General features: G+C 44.7%; 1 protein-coding gene across 1 annotated transcript in view; it reads left to right on the forward strand.

The window, feature by feature from the left end:
- PLEKHG3 (pleckstrin homology and RhoGEF domain containing G3) overlaps nt 1–22586 on the forward strand; it is a 53004-nt gene that overhangs the window by 21612 nt on the left and 8806 nt on the right. Inside the window, exons 2-13 of the mRNA XM_083581440.1 lie at nt 5179–5543; nt 6800–6900; nt 8370–8439; nt 8709–8755; nt 9694–9844; nt 11570–11701; nt 14522–14704; nt 16431–16523; nt 17048–17134; nt 17662–17695; nt 18156–18260; nt 20884–20955. Of these exons, the coding sequence (XP_083437566.1) occupies nt 5179–5543; nt 6800–6900; nt 8370–8439; nt 8709–8755; nt 9694–9844; nt 11570–11701; nt 14522–14704; nt 16431–16523; nt 17048–17134; nt 17662–17695; nt 18156–18260; nt 20884–20955 (1440 nt within the window). The remainder of the gene's footprint in view (nt 1–5178; nt 5544–6799; nt 6901–8369; nt 8440–8708; nt 8756–9693; nt 9845–11569; nt 11702–14521; nt 14705–16430; nt 16524–17047; nt 17135–17661; nt 17696–18155; nt 18261–20883; nt 20956–22586) is intronic.

The raw sequence follows: 22586 nt of genomic DNA on the forward strand, positions 1-22586 counted from the left end.
TTTTCAATAGTATAAAAGGTTTACTGAGACATGAACTCTGTACATGCACAGAGGCTAGATCACCTTTAAAAAAAAAAAAAAAAAAAGCACAAAAGAGAGAGAGAGGAAGAAGGGGGGAACTGTAAGGGGGAAGAGGAGGTTTCGAGAGCTTGGGCTGCAGGGAGAAACTTATCCAAATTTCCTTATGTAAAACTTGGAACCATTGAGGGAAATCACCCTTAATGTGTCTTTTGCTCCAGGGGCTACGGAAGACAAAAGGGTTAAAACAAACAAAAAAAAACAAAAAACAAAACAAAAAAAAAACCTAGCCCATCAAAAGTCAAGAGCTTTCCAGGTTCCAAATCTTAACATGCCAAATTCTTTTCACAGGTAAACATCAAAACGCTCCCACTGTGAGTTCCACTCTTGACTAGTCCCCCCCCCCCACGGGATTTAACTTTTACAACAGGCTTTGTGTGCATTATAGGAACAGCATTCCTGACAGAGATTTTCAAAGAAAGAAAGAAAAAATTTTGTTTCCCCCTTTAAAACAGGATACGTGAACTCGGACCCACATAAGCAAAAAGTTTAATAACTTGCCAATTGTGTTCAAATTAACAAAGGTTTTGTCCCTTCGTTTCTTCCACAGCCAAACTAAGTGAAGGAAAGCAAACAAACTTGGCAGATAATAACAGTAATTATATGGAAATGTGATAATAATATTGGAATGAATGAAATGCTTAATCCGCTAAGATTTTTATTATTTGCAGCTTCCCACGTAAATTGAAGGACATCCTTTTTTGCCTTTTGCCCCTTCTAACTCTGTCTTTAAGTCCTGCCCCTTACAGGATATCACTTCTACAGATGTGTTACTACAGATCCAATGAAAAGCTTCGCCACCACAAGACTATTACCTGCAGCAACAACAGACACCAAAGTTTTCAAAGTTGCCACAGCAAATCCTTTCAAAGGGGAAGTGGGGCTGACAAAGGGGGGTGGAGTAGAATTCTAAGGACATCTTCTCACTTTTGAACCTCAAGACTGTGCTCCAGGATTCAAAAGATACATACAAAAAATATCACAATTGTCTCAAGATATGCAACTGATACTTAATTAGTTTGTTTTGTATTATGTGTTATTATGTAGGAATGTTGAAATGTGTCTGACAAGTGTGTTATTTCCACAAATGGGAAGGGGGGGCTATTTTTGTGGCTATTTTTGTGTGTAATTGTTTTTATGTTTAATGTCTTATTCCTTACAACCCAGTGGAGGATTCTCATACATTTTATGCTTTTTAACAGACCAGGCTATTATGTAGTCCAATGTTTAGAACTAGATAAATTTATAACCACATTTAGTTGTTTCACCTGGCACTCTGCCAACTTCCCTACCCATTTTAAAATGTGCCAAAAACTCGCTTAACCAAAGAGAAGCTGATAAGATACATGAAAGTGCATATGCTTTGGTTTAGCAGGAATAATCCCTTATAGAGTTAAATTGACTTATTTGGACAAATGCCCTTTAACAGATTGGTTTGAGAAGTTGGGAACCATGGGGCAAGATAAATTCAAATTGGACTCATTTTGAATTGGGCAAGTGTATCCAGGCTGCAATTAGCTTTTTGGTCCTTAAAGTGCAAGTGAGCAACTTCCCATGACTGCAAGACCAGAGCCTATAATAATAAAATCCCATAGAATGGCCAAGGCAAGGACATTTCCCTCATGACGTGCCCGAACCTGTGCCAGCTGGGGTGAGTGCCAGGCAACATGGTTAATATGAAAGCCCTAAGTGGATTCACCAGGGATTGCCACTACTGTGACACCAGGCCGGTGTGAGACCACAGAAGAGCTACCTTGACACCTGAGAACACAAAAATGGCGGGGGACAAAGCAAACTGCATTTTTCAGTCATTAGTGGACCTTCCTGCTAAATGTAAAGCATACGCCACTATTGAGAAAGTATTTCTTCCAAGGTACTAGAATGCCACAAGTAACTGAGCAACAAAATATTAATTTTACGTGATATCCTAAGTCTAACTATGTGCACTGTTACACCATTGTATTTCTATGCAAATATCCTTAAGAAGCATGACATCCGAGTCCCTTTCAGGTACACATGGAGACACGCATCTGGGATGGAGAATAGCAGGTTAATATTTACCACCTTAAATTGTGCGGAGAAAAGGATTGCAAAGTAGCCACCTTTGCAATCTTATCTCCGAAGGGGGGAACTGTAGCAGGAACCCCCCCCACCCCAATCACTCTGTTTGTACAAACTTCACACACACACACACTCACACACTACATTCGCCACATTTCTGTTATAAATTCATAGAAAATCAACCATACATCGGATTTGCACTGTTCCATTTTATTTTACTCCATATGACAAGAACTATCAAAGGGGGGTGGCTTGGTCCTGGTCAGCCATAATCCCTTCACCGTCTCAGCACATCCACAGGAGCCCTGCCCAGTTGCTATGCCAACCCTGATGATCCCAGACAGAAGACAATCAAGATCACAAAGAAGTTGCATATGGGAGTGGATTCAGCATGAACAGAAACAAAGGACAATGATCAGATCTTCCCTCTGGGGGCAGGAAACTGCAAACTCCCCTTTGTCTCCTGGAAGTGACTCATGGGGAGGGGGGAAAGGAGGAACTAGCCAGGTGACAAGACACTCAGGTTACCACCAACTCCTCCCTCAACCCCTCCTTTCTGTAATGTATGCATGATGTTTCTGGGGGTGGGCTTGACCTAGAGGAGGGGAATTTCAAAAAGTTTTATAAGACCTTGCACACTATTTTTCTGGGTCTTTTCCTCTCTCTTGCAAGTGAGGGGAACACCCTGTTGCAACAGTTCAATAAAGGCCAAGCCTACAGGCTGCTGTTTTGCTCCAAGTTATCCTGGTTGGTGTCTTTACTTTTTGTCCAAGGGAGCCCTCGGATATTTCCGGCAACATGAGCTTGGAAGATGATGGGTAATATGTTGGTGCATACAATGGGGTGCTCAGTGTCAGAGACAAATAGGTCCACCATGAAATCATGGGAACTCAAGGGTGTGTTAAGAGTTAAGGAATTGTTGAAACTGTTCATGGCAGTGTTATCGTGGTGTCTGATAGCTGTGTGGACATCCAGCTCTCATGGTTTTCGCAATGAACCCACTTTTTGCAGTTGGACCCCAGTATGTTTTTTAAAACTACTTTTAATTTTGGTTTTATTTTTAAAAAATCCAAAAGAGAAGCCTTTTCAAAAGAATTAGAAACTGAGATTTAAAAGATCATCCCATTCTTGTGCGTGTGTGACATTTAGTGGCAAACATAACAAGCATACTATGTGTGCCATATATTTGAGTAAATAAGTTTGAGTATTACACGATACAGAAGTATGCAGTTACCTTTTAGAGGCAATTTTTATTGTTGTCAGTCTTCAGAAAGTCCCTGCGAGGTTCCTGATTTCAGAGTTACTCAGTGTCAAATTTGGTGAAATCCCTTCAGATGAATGGCTTTATAACGCCATAATAACCCATGCCTCCTAGGACACTTGGAGGGATGGGGAAATCCATGATTAGAATCGGTGCTATTTTAGCAGCTTGCCAGCACACGAAAGTGTTTCCGGACACTTCCAAGCCAGACCAGCTGTCTTTCCTCTTTCCTCCCTCTCTTGTTTGTGTGGGAGGAAGTGTGTGCGTCTCAGCCGAAGTCCTCAGTGGGAAACGAGGAGCCAGATTTTGTTCTGGGCGTGGTGCTCACATGTAGGAGTGTTTGGGGGGGGCGGGGGGAGAAAGACGTCAGCAGCCTCTACACCTTCAGGGTTCAGAGGCCGTTCCCAGCTTTATTTGGCAGATTTGTCACCTGCGCAGCAGCGCAGACAGCCTGGCAGACAAACGAGTGAGGGATGTTGATCTGGGAGGAGAAGAGCACCCTGGAATGGCTTCCGTCGCAGATTGTTAAGCTGTTTGGTGAGGAGTTGGGTTTTTCTTGATGAAAAAGTGATCCCCGCCCCCTCGTTCAGGTACTAGGACTTTGTGAAATGGGTCTAGGAGCAGGGAAAGTTTTCTCCTGGCAGCCAGAAGGAATCTGGATAGAGATGGAAGTTACAGTAGCTGACAGAACATGGGCTTGTTGCCACTCGCTTGTCTACCTGCTTGGAGCTAGTGGAGAAAGCCAGGCAGAGTTACGCTATACCCTTGAAGGACACTCAAAGTGCATTCCTGCCCCCCTCCAATGAATTCTGGGCAATGTAGTTTGTTCAAAGTTGCTGGGAATGATAACTCTGTGAAGGGTAAATGACAGTGTCCAGAATTCTTTGAGGGAATGAATACGTTTCAAATAAGCTTTAAAGGTATAATGTGTAGGAAGAGGCTGTGGCAGAGAGCAGGTCAGAGTCAGAAGTGGAGGCTGGAAAGGAGGGAGGCCCAGAGGCAGAGTGGAGGCAGGCTGCTGAAGAGGCCAGGGGGTCTCCTCTTCCTGCTATGATCAGCTCTCCTCCCTCCTGGTCTTCCAGAACATGCAGAGGAATGAAGAGGGCAGATCAAAGAGAGACAAGACAAAGGACCCTCAGGATAGGAGGAGCCTTAGAGAGCGGTGGAGAAGCAGAGACCCTTCAGTCCTTGCAGCTGCCTCATTGGGGCAAGACGTGCTGGGAACAGTTGCTGTGACCACTAGGCCTGAGATGTTTTGTTTCTTTGAATAAAGAGTTAACCTCACAGACGCATTGTGAGTTATTGCTGACCTGCTCTCGGCTTCCGCCTTGAGAACACCTCACTTGTGGAGTGTTCTGGGCACTTAGTCTTCAAGAACTTGTTTATCATCCTTTCATATGTATGGTGAAAACCTAGTAGAAATCCTTAATTTCACGATTGCTTCCATAAATGTACATCAAATTTATAGAGCAAAAGATACGTGAACTATATGCCTCCTTGGAAAAATACTCCTAGATAGTACAAAAACTCTGCTGAGTTGCAAACGAATATGTTTTTGCACCAGTTAATAGACATGCTTTATTTAGGAAATAGCTGAATTAGAAAGCTGGAAAATGTTTAAATCAATTATGTACAGCAGCCCTTTCATCTTGGTGGTTTTCACTTTGATTAAAATTGCTGTTCCCAGCAACTCCCTCTAATTTATGTGTCAGGTATAATTTGTGTAAGATGAACCTTAACATTTCAGGATGCCCTGACAAAACTTTCTCTCCGTGCAGACTTCCCTCGGTTCCTGCTTACCCCATCTCCTGACAGAGATGACGTGGTTCCAGCCTCTGCTGCCTCAGGCATGAGCTCTTCAGAGCACCCTCTGAACCACCCGCCTGCAGCCCTGACCAATGCTAGCCACATTATGGAGGACTGGAGCGATGTGGCCCAAACACCTTCTGATGCTACCTCACTGAGGGCTGGACTGCTGCACAATGCCAACAACAATGCCTCCTCAGGGCCCTGGCGAGGCCTGAAGAGCCCTTCCCTTTCTTCTGCTGTCTCCCATTCCAAACTAAGCTACCTGGAGCGTGTGGTCTTGGAGATTGTGGAGTCGGAACGCATGTACGTGCGGGATTTGCGAAGTATCATAGAGGTGAGCGTGCCCATAATGCTTGCCTGCCTGTGAGGATGGAGTTCTTCAGTTCACTGCCGGAGTGTGTTATGTCATATAAGGGCCTCCCATCTTCTGATCTGGGCATTAAAGATGTCTTCTATCTAGCTGTAGGAAAACCTGGCCTGGACAGAAGGTTAGGAGCAGGTGCCTGCAGGCCTTCAGACCAAGAAAACCCCTCAGTATTTTACTGTGCAGAGTCCTTGTGCTTTGCCCTCAGCGGCAAACTTCACACACTGTTTCCCAAACAGGGATGTACTGATTATTATTTTCAGAGGCACAAAACACTTCCTGCTTGCCATGTTACAGTGTGCGAATGCAGCGCATTGTGTGCACTGCTATGGACCTTGTTTATTTGCATGCTATGGCTGAAGGGCCAGGTAGTTCTGGTGCTAATTATTTCCTGGTTTAGAGTATAGAAAGGGGCTTTCTGCCCTGTTGAAACACTGTTTAGGCTGAGTGTAGGAAACAGAGACTGTATGGTGGGAGCTGTGGGCTTGAAAGACCTACGTTGGCTCCCAGTACGTTTCCGAGCACTATTCAAAGTGTTGGTGCTGACCTTTAAAGCCCTAAATGGCCTCGGTCCAGTATACCTGAAGGAGCGTCTCCACCCACATCGTTCTGCCCGGACACTGAGGTCCAGTACTGAGGGCCTTCTGGCGGTTCCCTCGCTGCGAGAAGCCAAGTTACAGGGAATCAGGCAGAGGGCCTTCTTGGTAGTGGCACCCGCCCTGTGGAACGCCCTCCCACCAGATGTCAAAGAGAACAACAACTACCAGACTTTTAGAAGACATCTGAAGGCAGCCCTGTTTAGGGAAGCTTTTAATGTTTAATAGATTATTGTATTTTAATATTCTGTTGGAAGCCGCCCAGAGTGGCTGGGGAAGCCCAGCCAGATGGGCGGGGTATAAATAATAAATTAATAATAATAATAATAATAATGGATTATATTGGGGATGGGGGGCAGGTCTGAGGCCCTCCTGATGTTGGTGGCCTCCAGTTAGCCCCCACCAACAGAGTCAACTGTCAGGAATGATGGGAGTTGCAGTCCAACAAGCTCTGGAGGGCCTCAGGTTCCTCACCCCTGGATAATATGGGAATTCCCTAGAACATTGATTAGGTTGATTAGATCACCACCACCACCACATGTTTAGGTGGCTGGAGTTTGGGGCAGTCTGTCGTATTTGCTTGCTTATTTTGCTACATGGCAATACTTATGACACAATGTGACTTGGCAGAATTACTTGGCGAAGATCATAGACACTCAAGAGCTGCTTCTACGGCCAGAACAAGTTAGTGCACTCTTTGGGAACATCGAGGATATCTATGAACTGAACAGGTGAGTGCGATGTTTGATCCCCATGGTTTCACTGACAACTGCCCCTGCCCCACCCCTTATTTGCCAGAAAGGACTGAAAATCTGTAAGCACAGCAGAAGGTACCCCCTCCCTAAATGGTCACAGTCCTATCATGACAGTGGGACAGGTTGGTGGATGGCAGGAGACTCACTTGCTTTGCTCTCCCTTGCCTTCTTGCTCTCTCCCTGTCTGCATAAGCTCCGCTGACACGTCTTAGGCTGCAGTCGTAGAATTGTGGAGTTGGAAGGGACCTTGAGGGTCATATAGTCCAACCCCCTGCAATGAAGGAATCTCAACATTCCCCCATCCAATTTGAAACTATACTGGACCCCTTATCCCATTATCCCACTTACCCGGGATAATCAGTAGAACTTCTAAGCAGACGTCATTTAAGATTGCATTGTTATTAATGAGAAGCCAGCCCTGTGTTTTCCACATTACAGAAGTCTGCTTTGGGACAGGCATTTTCCTGTCACCTCTTTGCCATGAACTTGAAACACTCTACGGATCTTATGGAAGCTGATAGATGCAGATTAATGCCTACTGATTGTGTTATCAAGCTGAAGCTGACTGGAGGGTTGGATTGTGTGGGTGGCAAGCTTCTGATAAGTTCTGTTCCTCCCTTGATCCAGCTCCCCTATTGCTGGAAAGCGGGAGCCAACATTCTTTCACATTTAGCCAGAAGGTTTGTCTCATTCTGAAAGTCTGCAAAATAACAGCATGGATGTTTGACCCTTGGGGTTTATTTGAACAGTCTTGGGCAAACATGGCTGCAGAAAGGAAAGTGGAGAGACAGTGTTGGTCTCAGAGCAGGGAAGCAACATCCTTCCCTGCATGATGAAGCACTGAGGAGAGGAGAGGTCAGAGGGGCAGACTGAGTTCAAATTGCTCCCGGCTTACTGGGCGTTCTTGGTTTTGTTGCTTGCCTGTTCTGTGAACTAGCTTCCCCTCCCGAAATTAAAAAGTTCCTTGGGGCAGACATGAGCTCATAGCTTGTCACTGCAAGACACTTTGGGCAGTGGGGAAATGCTGTTTGTAACAAATAGGCTACACGAATAGTTGCTGGAGCAGCTAGTTGGCCATTTTAAGCAATGAGTGCCCCTCTTTCTGTGTAATGGCTGCCTTGTGTTTTTGGCTCCCTGGCAACAGTGGAAGGGCTTCCCCTGTGCAGGTGGGTGCTGTGAGTACTGTTCCCAAATCTTTGCATGCCTTGAATTTTGCTTCTATGTTTGGGACTTGGAGGGGAGGGAAATGTTGTTTGCATTTTGCCTCCCGCATGTACCCATCCTGTCCCTTGAGTGCCTATGCTACTGAGATGCTGTGCTTAGAATATGTGACACAAGAGGCTTCACCGTGTGTGTGTGTGTGTGTGTGTGTGTGTGTGTGTGTGTCTGTCTGTCTGTCTGTCTGTCTGACTCACTGATTCTTCCATTTCTCAATTTCTGCTCAGTGAGCTTCTGCAGGATCTGGACAGCTGCCACAATGATCCTGTTGCCGTGGCAAGATGTTTTGTGGACAGGGTAAGGAGATGAGCAGATACTGTGTTGTGGTAATCTCTGACTGTATAATGGAGTGTCACAGAATTCTGCTGCACAAGCCCTTTCGACACCCTTATTGGGTGCTTCCATTAGGTATGAGGGCTTAAACAAACAGTATGTAGGGTGAGGTTGGCATTCCTTTTATACAGCTGTACTGGGCATGTTTTGAGAGGCAAGCTGAGATTATTGCTAAGTGAATATCCAGCCATCTTTTACTGATTACTCTCTCTCTCTCTCTCTCCCTGCAACAGAGTCAGGATTTTGATATCTACACGCAATACTGTAACAACTACCCTAAGTGAGTATCCTTTGCAGTGAAGGGAGAACTGGTTTCATGGGGCCTTGGGTGACCCTTTCCCCTCTAATAACTTAATCTTTTTACACAGAAGAAACCTTTGGTCAGCCTCTGTCTCTGGGGAACACAGAATAGTTTGTAGGTGCTTTCTTTTTTAAGTCAGCGTTCAGTGACAAGATAACCCAAATCTTGCACTAAAACCAGCTGAATTCTTCAGACTGTACATCTTATATTGGGAATAGCCACTGTGGTACCCTCCACATGTTGTGGGATTACAAGTCCCTTCAGCCTCACCCAGCCTAGCCTATGGTCCGGGCTGATGGGAGCTGTAGTCCAGCAACATCTGAAGGGCAACATGTTGTTGTTTGTATTAATAAAATTCGTATACTCCCTTCGTCCTAAGATCTCAGGGCATTTCACAGCATAAAAATACAGAATAAAACCACAAAGCACCTAATGTTGGCTGCCCTTGATTTATATAGTCTAGCAGAAACAAAACATGTTTATGAAAGCTAAGCAGATTTGCATGATTTATATAAATCTGTTTATCTTTCATAAAAGTTTCTGCAAATCGTAGCAAGAGGCAAAGAACAAGGCAAGGCAATGAAGCCCCACAGCTGTTCTCAAAAGTCCTGCTCCAGGGGTCTTCCTCTTCTTTCCCTCTAACAGGCTTACTTTCCAGGTTTCCCCACATTCATCAAAGGAAATTCCCTGTAGGAGGTACAGGATGTGCTATATTGCCAAAGTCTGATTGCTTCTCTCTGTTAGCTAGTCTGGCTGTCACTGGCTTCCGGATCTTGTTTTTAAACCCTTGCATTGCAGTCCCTTGTCGGGGTGTTTGAGCATGCCTGTCCGTCAACTCATCTTCAAGGGAAGGTGGGAGGTTCTCTGCTTTGATCTTCAGTGCTATTCATTATACCATGATGGGTTTGACCCTCTAGCTCTGTGGCAGCTCTGACCGAATGCATGAGGAACAAACAGCTGGCCAAGTTCTTTCGCGAGCGGCAAGAGCAAATCCGTCACTCATTGCCCCTTGGCTCCTACCTTCTCAAGCCTGTCCAGCGCATTCTCAAATATCACCTGCTCCTTCAGGTAATATAGCAGTAGCCTAGTTGTGTTGTCTACCCGTTTTGTCTAAAATTCAACCAAAACTCTACCCGTTTTGTCTAAAATTCAACCATAAAATGTGCAGATCTGTGTTCACGCAAATATCACCTCTCTCTTAGAAAATGTATTGGCCACTAGTCAAGTGGGAACAGTTGAGAACTAATACAGAGTTTGAGTATTTGCAATTATACAAATAGCCTCTGTGGGTCACACATGAGGAAATATAGATTGTAGGAATTAGCTGTACAAGAAAATGGTTTCTCAGCATCTCTGTATGTATTTCAAAACCAGCCCTATTTCTGTGAAGGAATCAGATTTGTATGTTATAATAATAATAATTTATTATTTGTACCCCGCCCCAGTGTTACCAGTGTTTATCCATTTATGCAGAGATAGGAGACTTTCCCCAATTGCTCTACATTATGTTTTTCATAATTCAAATAAATAACAAAAAAAGTAATGTAAGAAGAGCCCTGGTGGATCAGGCCAAAGGCCCATCTGTCCCAGCACCCTGTAATTGGTGATTAGCCTGTCAGAAGCCTGCAGGCAATTCATCATACCACTAAAGCCTACATCTTCCTACGCTGATTTTCATAAAACGTTCTTGATACTGTCATATTTTAAGTTTAACAACAATAGACATAACATTTGGGTAACTTAATGGGTGTGCTTTTTTAATATAACCACTGAAATGATTCCACCCCTGATCCTTTCTCCAATTAATATGGCCATAATGGCCAAATCCCACACAATCTTTTGTGTAAATTGAACTTCTTGCAGTAAGTTACGATTTCTTGCTCGTATTTATCCAATGGACTGATCCTTCAATATGGTTCAAAGGAAAAAGACCAGGTCTAATTGAATTTGCTAGCCTAGACTCTACAAAGCAATCCCACCATAGATGATAATAGTCAACTTTTTGTACTTCCATAGGTGAGTGACTTTTGTTGTTGCCACTGCTGCAATCAACATGCCACCACGTTGAAAAAGTTTTTTTGCATTGTTATTTTTAAAGAAAGCATGGCACTTTGGTTCCAAAGATTCTCCCCAAAAACCTATGGAAATTTCACTGATCCAGCAGAAGTTTCCATGAAAGGGTGAAGTGAGCCACTTCTACCTACAGCTCCCGTGCCATCTTCCTAACCTGCTCCAGAGGGTTTCCCAACCCTCTGGAGCAGATTTTTGAGGAATCACGGTGTTACATAGGGAAGAAGGATCAATGGGCATTGTCTCATACATCCCAACTGTTCAAAGAAGCTTCCCCTGGGATCAGGAAGCCTTTTTCATGAATGGAAAGGGCTCCAATGGAGACAACCAGTATTTATGTCATGATTTATGCTTCTTAAGGCTTTGGGGAAGGGCCATAGTTCAGTGATAAGAGTATCAACTTCAAAAGTAGAAAGTCTCAGGTCCAATCCCTGGCATTTCCAGGTAGGGTGGGAATGTCCTACCTAACTCGAAAGACCTGCTGTCAATCACTATGGACAGTTCTGAACTAGGTTGACCAATGATCTGACTCACTCAGCATAATGGGTTTTTTTAAAAAATGGCTTTAGGTTATTACGTGGCTTGACCCTTGTGTACTCTCCTGGACCCCAGAGCTTAGTAAACTGGGCAGTGGTCAAGAGACAACAAACTGGTGAAATCAATTTGTGTTAGAGAGCCTTACGACTCTTGGCTTACCTTCTTGGCTGTGTGGTTTTGTCCTAGGAGATAGCAAAGCACTTCGACATAGAAGAGGATGGCTATGAAGTGGTGGAAGAGGCGATTGACACCATGACCTGTGTGGCTTGGTATATCAATGACATGAAACGGAAGCACGAGCATGCTGTGCGCCTGCAGGTAATTTGAAAGGGGAAAGTTGTCCCAGGTGTGGCATTATCCTTGGAGAGCTGTGGCAATTCGCAAGTAAGTGTTGTATATTCACACTGGCTGATGCATCAGGCAATGCCACCTTTCATAACCCATAAAGGGAAATTCCCTTAAGTACGTATATGCAAAATGAAACTGACTCGCAAAACACGATGGCAACCATGTGTGTTATTACTATCTTTAGTGGTTTGCTCTCTTTCCTGCTGCTTCCTAGCACTGCAACATTCCTTACCATGAAGTGTTGCTAGCTAAAGGGATTTTTTAAGATAGAGCGATAGATAAAAGGCATTTTTGGTCCAGTATTCCCTTTTCCTCATTCCAGTTTGCAATGTCTAATTTCCCCTTTTTTTCAGACCTCAGTACATACATACACTGTGTCGTTTTTCCTGTGCTGCATTCCCCCCCACTTCCCATTATTTCAGTCACATCACAGCAGCACACTTTTCAACATCTTGTGCCAGTCATTTAAGCCCTTTCATAAAATGCTTAACTTCATGGCCCTTCCAAGAATACCCAGGGAGCTTAACATCAAGGAGATGCGACAAGACACAAGCCTGGAAATTCCAGATGAGGAAGTGATTATCTGCATTTCTTTTCTGATGCTTAACAAGTTCAGGGACTGACCCCCTAGTACTGAATATCAGTTTTTGGTCTGAGCCTTAACACAATTAGAGTCCTGCAAATAGCCTCAAAATATCACCCCAGCAGATTTTAAGTGCATTCCCAGTTTGCTTGCACTTCCTTATCCTCTCATCGTTCCAGATTTCATTTACATTATTCAGTCTTGCAAACACCCTTGTGAGGACTCCACCCTTATCAGCATTAGTGTCATGGATATTTACTGACAAGTTCCCAAACATTGAATTTAAATTTTTCTCTTCTTGAGGTTTTAGAAGTGCACGTAGGTTGCTGTAGGTCAGGCATGGCCAAACTTGGCCCTCCAGCTACTTTTGGGACTACAACTCCCATCATCCCTAGCTAACAGGACCAGTCGTCAGGGATGATGGGAGCTGTAGTCCCAAAATAGCTGGAGGGCCAAGTTCGGCCATGCCTGCTGTAGGTGGTGTCAGGCCTTACCTTAGTTTTCATCTGTGTTTTCAGCCAATTAATTTATTTCTGCAGGGAATTTGAGCAAGGTGATGATGGCACCCTATGGAAACAGTAGGCAAGCTTTAAGATAACTACAAAAGTAATTTGAACTGGGGCAATCAATTCTTTAGTCACCTGCAATATACAGTGGTACCTCGGTTTAAGAACAGTCCTGTTTACGAACTATTCGGTTTACGAACTCTGCAAAACCAGAAGTAGTGTTCTGGTTTGCAACCTTTACCTTGGTCTACAAACGGAAACCGAATGGTGAAAGGTCACTGGCGGTGGGAGGCCTCATTAGGGAAAGCGTGCCTCAGTTTAAGAGCGGATTCGGTTTAAGAACGGATTTCAGGAACAGATTAAGTTTGTAAACCGAGGTACCACTGTAATGGCATGAAAACACCCACAAATTGGAAACTACATGAAGATTAAAAAGAAAGAGCAAGTTACTAAAAATGAAGGGTTGCCACCTGTAGCTATCTGTCCAGAGCGAAGGAAGATGGTGGGAGCAAAATTCTTTCTAAATGACTCTTTCTATGGGTTGGTGGTTTATATTACACAAGCTGTGGATCAGATTCTGATCTGTGGGGGCTGTGTAGCAAACGCTTCTTTACTGGGCTTCAGGCAAGATGCAGGAATTGCTGATGGAATGTCCTGTAATAATACCGGAGTTCCGGCTGAATGATTTGTCACGATGCCCCTTCTGGCTTCAACCTGTAACATTAGAACCCTCTGACTCAGGAATGAGGAACCTGTGCCCATGCTAAGATGTTGCTGGACTGTAACTCCCATCATCCCTGAACATTGGCCATGCTGACTTGGGGCTGAAGGGAATTGGAGTCCAGTTTGGAGGTGTACATGTTCTCATGGATAGCAGAGGGAACATTGAGGCAGAGAGAGAAGCAGCCTTGAATAGTTCATTAGAAGACTGGATATAAAAATAGGGACTTGTGTTCCCCCTGCTGCTTTGGTTCAGCCTCACAGAGTGACTTTACACTGGACTAATCTACTTTTCCAGTGTCTCATATGGAAGATCCTTAGAACCTTTCAAACTAAGTAGAAGAAAGGGACAAATATTCAGAATACTTAAGATTCCCTTCTTTAACTTTTGCTGATGAAAGAGACCCTCTGGGTACGAAACCATTCAGATCATTTTGTTGTTGGTAATGCTAGGCATTTATTTTCAAGACTGCTGACAGATTTAGAAAATACTTTGAATGTTTGTGAAGGTTAAACAGTGGAAGTGTTTGGGGGGGGGACTTATATTCTGAGTTGTGTTGAAATGAATGTATTCTGCAGGCTAAATGTATAGCATTGTATCCAATGCTGTCGTTCCTCTTGTACAATGGGACTTCCCCCCTCTCTGCTCTTATCTCCCCTCAAGCCCCTTGCACATACTCAAAATCTGCTCCAGAGGGTAGGGAGACCTCCTGGAGCAACTTTTGGGGACATGCGGGGAGAGGAAGCCCTGTTGCACTAGTGGAACACTATTTGTGTGGCATTGGGTACTACCCACATACCATAAAACATTCCCCCCGCCAAAAAAAAATTCTCAAGTGGCTGTAATTCTGTCACAGCACAGACTACAACCAATGCTGACATCTTCATAACTCTGTTTGGGGTTGCCTTGAAATGGTTCCTAATAGGGATGGAAATATTTCACCTTTTTTCTGACACCCCCCTTTTTTTGCTGTTTTACAGGAGATTCAGTCATTGCTTATAAACTGGAAGGGTCCTGACCTGACCACTTATGGAGAGCTTGTGCTGGAGGGTACTTTCCGTGTCCATCGGGTCAGGAATGAGAGAACCTTCTTCTTGTTTGACAAGATCTTGCTGATAACAAAGAAACGGGGCGATCATTATATATACAAAAGCCACATTCCAGTAAGTAGTCCCAACCTTGCAATTCTGTTCATTCACGGGGATGAGTGAATCTTTTCAGTTTTGGTTTCTGTCAATTTTCTAATCTTAAGTCCAGTCATCCACATTTCCGCATCAGTTGGTTTGTTTTTTTACAGTCCATGAAAATTCACCAGCATTTTAGTGTGAATTTCTCCTGATATATACACATTTATGCAAAGCAATTTCCCCTAACCTAACATATTTTTTATGCTATTTACCCTGATCCATGTACTTTTATGCACACTTTGCCTTAATATTTGCATTTTTGTACACATTACTTGGCTAGAGGACTGCACTGCAAAATTTGGAGAAATGCGAATTCCAAAGGCTGACGGAGTTTAGTTTCATGTGTTGTTTTGACAAGTGCAAAATAAGTAGATTCACTATTAAACGTGAACTGAAAAGAAGTTCATCTCCCCCTCCTCCCTATGAGTAGGTAGTGTGATTAATTCTTCCTCCCTGTTTTTGAGGGGTCAGGAGGGCATCTTGGGTATCAGGGTAGGAGGGGTGTGAGCATGAATCATTCTTTGTCACTTTGGAACTCATACCTGACAGCTGAAACAGATGTGAATTTATGATCCAGGGTAGAAGGCCCCAAGGCAAACTTTTCTCTACCTGACCTGACTCTCCCACTGCTGCTGCCTTCCGTCTTCCAGCACAATCCTAGGCATAACTCAGGAGGGGAGAGGGATGGCGAGGGCATTTCTCAAAGGACACATACATGAGAGCAACAGTGTGAATTTGTTACCCTTCAAATACCCAGTTGCAAGAAAACAGGGAGGTTTGCTCCACAGACACATTTGCATTAGTGACTTCGAATGCAAAATCAAAGGAGTGGTGGCTTTTCCAGACTAATTAGGAGGAAAAGGGTATCAAATGGTGTGCTGCTATTTCCACAGCCAAAAGGGAGTGGGGGGAATCCATTTTTCTTGCTACTGGCTTGTATATAAATTGCAGTGGCACCTGCTGACCCCACAATGTGATGGTGTGAAGTGACTGCCCCAGATTTCACCCCCATCTCCTTTCTCTTTGTTTCGCTCTTGCCAAGAAAGGCTACCCTTAATCTTTCTGTACATCAAACATTTATATATTTACATGTGCCACTCTAGCCCATCTCAAAGGCACAGGAACTGACAACAACATGTGCATATGTAAGGTGGTAATAGATCTGTTCCAACCCAATACAATTCTGTTTGGCTGTTTTAAGCCTGAGATGTGTATGCACAGGGTACTTTTTATTTACTTGAATCTGTGTTCCTACCATAACCAAGTATGAATATGCTTTGGATGTGCTGATGGCATCAAATTCTCTGTGGAAGGGGTGGAGAGAGAGGGTCAGTGGATGATGAGGCAGGAGGGAGACTGATGTTCTTTAGTTCTGAATACAGCATGTTTTTCTTCTTTATATTATTTATGTCTGTTCTAAAATTCAGTACACAGCATTGTTTTTAAAAAGGAACTGACAACAACACAGGAATTGACAAACACACACTTATAAATATTATAACAAACCTTATGGTCGTCGTCCCCAAACCTTGGCCATCCAAAGTTGGTCAAGTTAAAAGGTCTTTGTCGTCCTTCTGAGGATGCCTCTCTGTTTATCCTGGCAGCCCTTGGATGATTCAGAGAGATGGCAGATTTGGCAAACTTTTGTTGTTGACGTTGTAATGGGTACATTGGTTTGACAGCTCTCCCTCTGCTCCTTCAGTGCTCCTCCCTGATGCTGATTGAGAGTACACGAGACTCACTGTGCTTCACCGTCACCCATTACAAGCACAGCAAACAGCAGTACAACATCCAGGTGAGATAAGCCACTGTCCTTTATAAGGGGGTTTGAAAGTGATATGGGGGCAAGGTGCAGAGATAGTTGGAAACATGTGTTGATGGGGTGCCTGATGCAGAACTGGCAGCCTGAATAAGGGCAGGCTCCCAGTGGAAATAAGAGGGCCAGTAACAGGACCTGAGAAAATGGGTCGATTGGTTTTAGGGCAGAGAATGCAAGGGTCAGGTTGTGTGTTTTGGAAGGAAGAGGATGTGAATGAGGGGTTAGGGCAGTTTGGTGGTGTGTTGCAATGCCACCAATGTTTGTCAGCGGTGTGGAGATACTGGTGATAAGAATGCCAATTGGGGATTATCAAAAGAGTGTGAGTTGTTAAGTGTCCGCAACAGGTGGGGCTGGTGGCAAGGTTTGGGAAGGAGCCCTGGTGTGTGCATTTGCATGGTAACAGCAGAAAGAGTGGCAACACTCAAAAAGGGCTGAGGTGTAGTTGAGTCAGGTGAGTAATCCTGGCTTCCAAGATGCATAAGGCGTGCTTTTGTTCCCAGGCCAAATCAGGGGAGGAGAAGCGGGTTTGGACTCATCACATCAAGCGCCTGATTCTGGAAAACCACCATGCCATCATCCCTCAGAAAGTAAGTGGAGGGTCTCCTTCCTCCTCCTTCGCATGCCTGTAGAATGGATGCTGGAGACCCCATGGAGTTCTCTGCCTTTCTTTAAAGCTTAGTCTAAGCCATGTCTCAAGAAATGCTCTTTTTCTTTTTTGAATCAGAGGTGTGCTATCGGAGGTGTTCTTTCTTCTATACATTTTTGCTTTTTCTTTACTCTTGAATAGGCTTGATTGGTTCTCTTTACTGAATCATACAAAGCCCAGCCATATCAAGCTAGGCCTAGGCCTAGGAGCTTCCATAACGTGGGTATGAAAGGTTTGGGGTTTGGAATTTTGTCTTCTCCTTTGTCCAACCGAGAAAGGGGCAACAGTTGTGGTGGAATTGGTTCCTAGTGTCCAGGGATGATGGGGCTGAGGGGAACCTCCTTTCTCCTTTCCTATCTCTCTGCTATTCTCTGGGGGAGGGAAGAGAGGTGGGAACTCCCCATTGCCTCAGGTCTCAGGATCCTGGATTTCCAGTTTAGTGCTAAGCCAATACCTTCTTTTCTTCAGGCCAAGGAAGCTATCTTGGAAATGGACTCATACTGTAAGTTTCCATTATTTTCTAAAAAAATAATAATTGTCCCAGTAGTTTGTTCTTAGAAACCCTCCTCCTGCTTACTGTGTCCTCATCAGGGCAAGACAGCAGACATGTCAGAATTTCCCAACACAAGTCTAGGAATGTACTCTGCCTCGTGGGGTTAGGTTCTTTCATCTGGTTGCAGGAAGATTACACAACACAGAAATCAACAATAAGTGGAATGTGATTCTGAGATGTGATGCTGTATTAATGATCCAATTCTCTGTCTCTTGTAATGAATATAATTGTCACCTCCTCGGATTGCGAACCAAGCCTGAGTTTGCTTGCTGGGGCCTCTGTTGCTAAATGTAATATTCAGGGGATTAGAATGCTAAGGTGGTGTTAGCTTGGTTCATGCATGAGGGGGTTGGTCATACCAAGTGGGGGCAGTTAACAGGTTCTCAAACACTCCTGCCACTTCCTTTAGATCCTTCTCGCTACAAATATAGTCCAGAGAGGCTGAAGAAGTCCTGGTCATACCAACCTACAGAAGACATTCCTCAGTATGGCCGGCAGGGGCGCCGGCAATCAGGTAAACAGGGCAGGGATGTACCTATCCAAGCAGTGGGGTGTGTGTGTAGGGGTGTGTGTTTGTGTGTAGGTGTAGCTGTTGTTACTGTATCCTGATGGCATACCTTGTGTGTACCTGTTGCTGTTGACTATAGGGCAGAAGTTTTTGTTTTCTGTAGTGGCTTGTCCAGTAGTCTGTTGATAGCAATTAATATTTGGCCTTGGAGCTTAGTGCAGCTGACAGGTGCTGGAGCATTTACTCTGCCAAGGCCTAATGACCTCTGGCACACCACAAACACACACAGGCAATGTTCAGAGAACATACCTTTGTTTGTTCTGGACAGTTCTATGGGAATTTTTCTCCCAGTGTCACCGTGAACTTGTCACCTTCACTTCAGCAATACAGGAAGCACCATGAAGAATCAAAACAGAAAGGAGAACGGGTCCAGTGCTTACTGGTAGAATACTTTTTCATTTTCATTCTATACATTTTGGAGTGAAATACTCCCCCTTCAGGAGCTGTAGACCAGGTATAGGGAAGCTTTGGCCCTCCAGATGTTGCTGCATTACAACTTCCATCAGCCTCAGGAAGCATGGCCGATGGCAAGGGATGTTGAGAGTGATAGTTCAGCAACATCTATTATACCTGCTATAAATGGAGTTAATGGACATTGAAATACTGATTCTTAAACATAGGATAATACTCATTTATACCATATACATTTTTACATACATAAATGCAAAATAAAAACTATGAAACTTTGGTTGTCATAGACCATATTGAACTTTTGTTTTAAAAAACACACTATTCAATAACACACATAGAGCTAAAAAGAGGTCTTGTTTCAAATAAGTACTAGAGCCTGTTCTCTTTCCTGTTTTGAACCTCTGCTTCAGAAACAGGTAATTCAGAGTTGGAACATGCCAGTAAACAACTTCGTCCTCTCCCCTCACCTGGTCCCTCTTGCATCTGCCATCAGTAGCCTAAACTGTGGAAAAACTGTGGCAATAGCAACCTGACTATTTATTGGCAGCAAGGTGATGAATTGGTTCAGCCTTTTCGTCTGACCCATCAGTGCTGCTGTTAGGACAGTCTTCACTGGCCTGGGGCTGATGGGAATTGTAGTCAAAAACATCTGGAGGCAAACGTTTGGCAAATGCTATCCTATGCAATTTCCACACTCAAGAAGTATTTACCATTCTTTCACAACATTCAAGCCAATCTGCTTCCAAATTCAGGAGGCTAGGATAGGTGGGCATGCTGCCTTGAACACACATAGCTGACAGACTTCAACCGGGCTAGTCCTCCATCTGCAGCCTTGATCTGAGTCAGTATCCCAAGGTGTCAGGTAGAGAGGCTTTTCCCATTCCTTCTACCTGAAATCCAGGCTGGGAGCTGAATTGGGAAGTCTACCACTGAACTAGTGACCCCTCTCTCATTGCTCCCTCTGACTGCTCTTCAGATTGTTGTGTAGAACAACCACCTTTCACCAATGTGTCAGGCAAGCTTGTGCAAGTCAGGGCAGGCTGGTTCCATTTCATTGACTCTCCTGGGTGTTGTACTTTCATACCAAAACATGGAAGCCGTTCCAAATTCCTTTTATTCCTCCTTGACTTCTTATCCTAACAAAGGGTGCTCTTGCTGTCAACAACTCCTTACACGGCATAGGGGTTTTTTTTGGGGGGGGGAGGGAACCACACACATCATGGCCTGCTTTTGCGACTCGCAGCTCTAGTAGATGCCTGTAGGTCTCTGTGTGCTGGGCTGAGTTTGTGGCGTGTAAAAGTGTGCTGAGGTCCTGTGTGCATTGTTTGATTGCTGTGTCAAGAGAGAACTGCTGAGCTCAAGTCTTGGGTGCTGCAAGCCTAGACAGCTTCTAAAAAGAGAGCTCACTAGAGGATCTTCTGAAGGGCAACTACTTGTTAAAAGCAGATCGTTAAAAGGTTTTATCCAGGAGTGTTGAGAAAATGGGCCTCTTAAATAGCTATTGGGTGGTATTATGGACCTAATGTAGTCATGTTTATTAATTTCAACAGGTCTGCTCTGAGTAAAACGCAACGTAATATTTATGCCTGCAACAAGAGTGTCAAAACAACATGCTCTTTGTGCCCTGAAAATAATCTAGAATGACCCAGAGAGTTGGAAGGAGACCCTACAAATAATCTAGTTCACACTGCAACTGGCAGCAGTATAGGACCATACAGCATAGGTTCCTCTTATGCTCCCCCCACCCCCCAGCAGCAGGCAGTTCTTCTCTCCTAGCATCACCACCTCCTCCTCCTCTGTTTCCAATGGACATGAGGCGGGCAAGTACGCTTACCAAAGGAGGAAGGCAAGGGCCGTGGTAGCAGCACCTCTCTGGGTACCAAGCCGTTGCCATTGTACTTGCCCCCAGTACATTGTTCTGGGGCATTGTGGGCAATTCAGCATTGTGTTCATCAAAGTGGCAAACAAGGGAATCTGGGACAGCAGATGGATCCTCAGCAGCTGCCCAAGGATGCTGACGGCTGACGCTGTTCCAGGTGCCCCGCTGCACTGAGTCACAGCATCCCTAGTGTGGTGCAGGCCCCAGGAGGCAGGGCTTTAGTAACACCCCCAGCAGAATGGTACTGACTCTAACAGGTATCTTATATCCTATCCTTAGAGCCTTTCCGTGGCAAAAACACTGCTGAGAGGCTCCTAGATGGACTCGAGCGTAAAGGCCGCAGGAAATCTGGTGCGGGCTCCACTCTTTTAGCATGTGGCACGAAGGGGCTCTGCCATCTGGTGTTGTGGGGCTGGGAGCAAGCAGGTGGAGCTCTTTGGGTCAAACCTTACTGCGGAGTACCTTATGGGCTTTGCCTCCTCAACACAATGTTGGCTGAACATGCCTCTCAGTCTCCAGCAAACGTAATAGATGATGCTGGCTTTTAAGCTCTATAGGCAGGACTGTGTTTATTCCATGAGTTCACAAATTGGTATCTGACACAGAATTGCGGGAATCCCATTTTTTCCTCCTCTCTTTTTCTTTTATCAACTATACTACTAATTATAGAACCTACACAGTTAATTTCATTTAGCAAAGTCAGCATAGAAAATAAATCATGTTCTACAAGGAGAACAATAATTCGATTAATTTGCACATGTGTCAAAAGAATACTAATTACAGTATACAGTCAACTCAATATTCAAAAATCTGATCACACCCATATGTTACCCAACATCATTCCCTCTTCGTAGTTGCTTATTTAGATTAATTCTACATTAAAGGTAAAGGTAAAGGGACCCCTGACCATTAGGTTCAGTTGTGGCCGACTGTGGGGTTGCGGCGCTCATCTCGCTTTACTGGCCGAGGGAGCTGGCGTACAGCTTCCGGGTCATGTGGCCAGCATGACTAAGCCGCTTCTGGCGAACCAGAGCAGTTCACGGAAACACCGTTTACCTTCCTGCCGGAGCGGTACCTATTTATCTACTTGCACTTTGAGGTGCTTTCGAACTGCTAAGTTGGCAGGAGCAGGGACCGAGCAACGGGAGCTCATCCCGTCACGGGGATTCGAACCGCTGACCTTCTGATCGGCAAGTCCTAGGCATTGTGGTTTAACCCACAGTGCCACCCGCGTCCCTAATTTTACATTCCCTAATTCTACATTGGTGCATGTTAAATCAGGGGTGGGAAACCCTTTTAGCTCAGGGGCTGCATTCACTTTCGGACAATCTTCCAGCAGCCGCATGTCATTGGTGGGCAGGGCCAGGGGCAAAATGGGTGGCGCAATGGCTGAAGGTTACGTTTGTACAGTAGGCCAGTTTTGACACACACTGCAGGCAAATAAAGGGGCATTAGCGTGGTTCAAGGACACATTCCAGCCAGGCAAAAACACTCAAGGGAGGGTCAAAGCAAGACTGTTGAAAGATGAGGCCTGGAGAGAGACTGGAAGTTCAGATAGGCCTAGAGGGCTGCATTTGGGCCCCTGACTCTGAAGTACCCCATCTCTGTACTGAAATGCAATAGCACCAGGCACAGTAAATGTAAAGTTCTTGTGGCTTCCAAAAAGGTGTGGGAAATGTCTCTCGAAATCATAGAAGCCTAAGAAGGGCAAACAGGGCTTCAGGCACCTGGAAAGTGGGACACCCTGTTTCCTGCCTGGGCTTTTGGCCTCCTTTCATCTTATTTGCTGCTCCCTGCAGTCCAACTTGGATTGTCAAAGTGGAATAAATCCTGCATAATAAGAAACTGCTGAGTTTGCAGGGGGAGGTGTCTGATTCTGGGCAGCAGAATCTGGATTTTTATTTTTATTTGCTGCTGGAGTATACACAGCCCCTTGTAGAAGACTGGGTGAGAGACAGGGCTCACTTTTTAAAAATCTGCTG

The sequence above is a fragment of the Podarcis filfolensis genome (genome assembly GCF_964270895.1).
Source record: "Podarcis filfolensis genome assembly, chromosome: 1".
In the NCBI taxonomy this organism is placed as follows: domain Eukaryota; kingdom Metazoa; phylum Chordata; class Lepidosauria; order Squamata; family Lacertidae; genus Podarcis; species Podarcis filfolensis.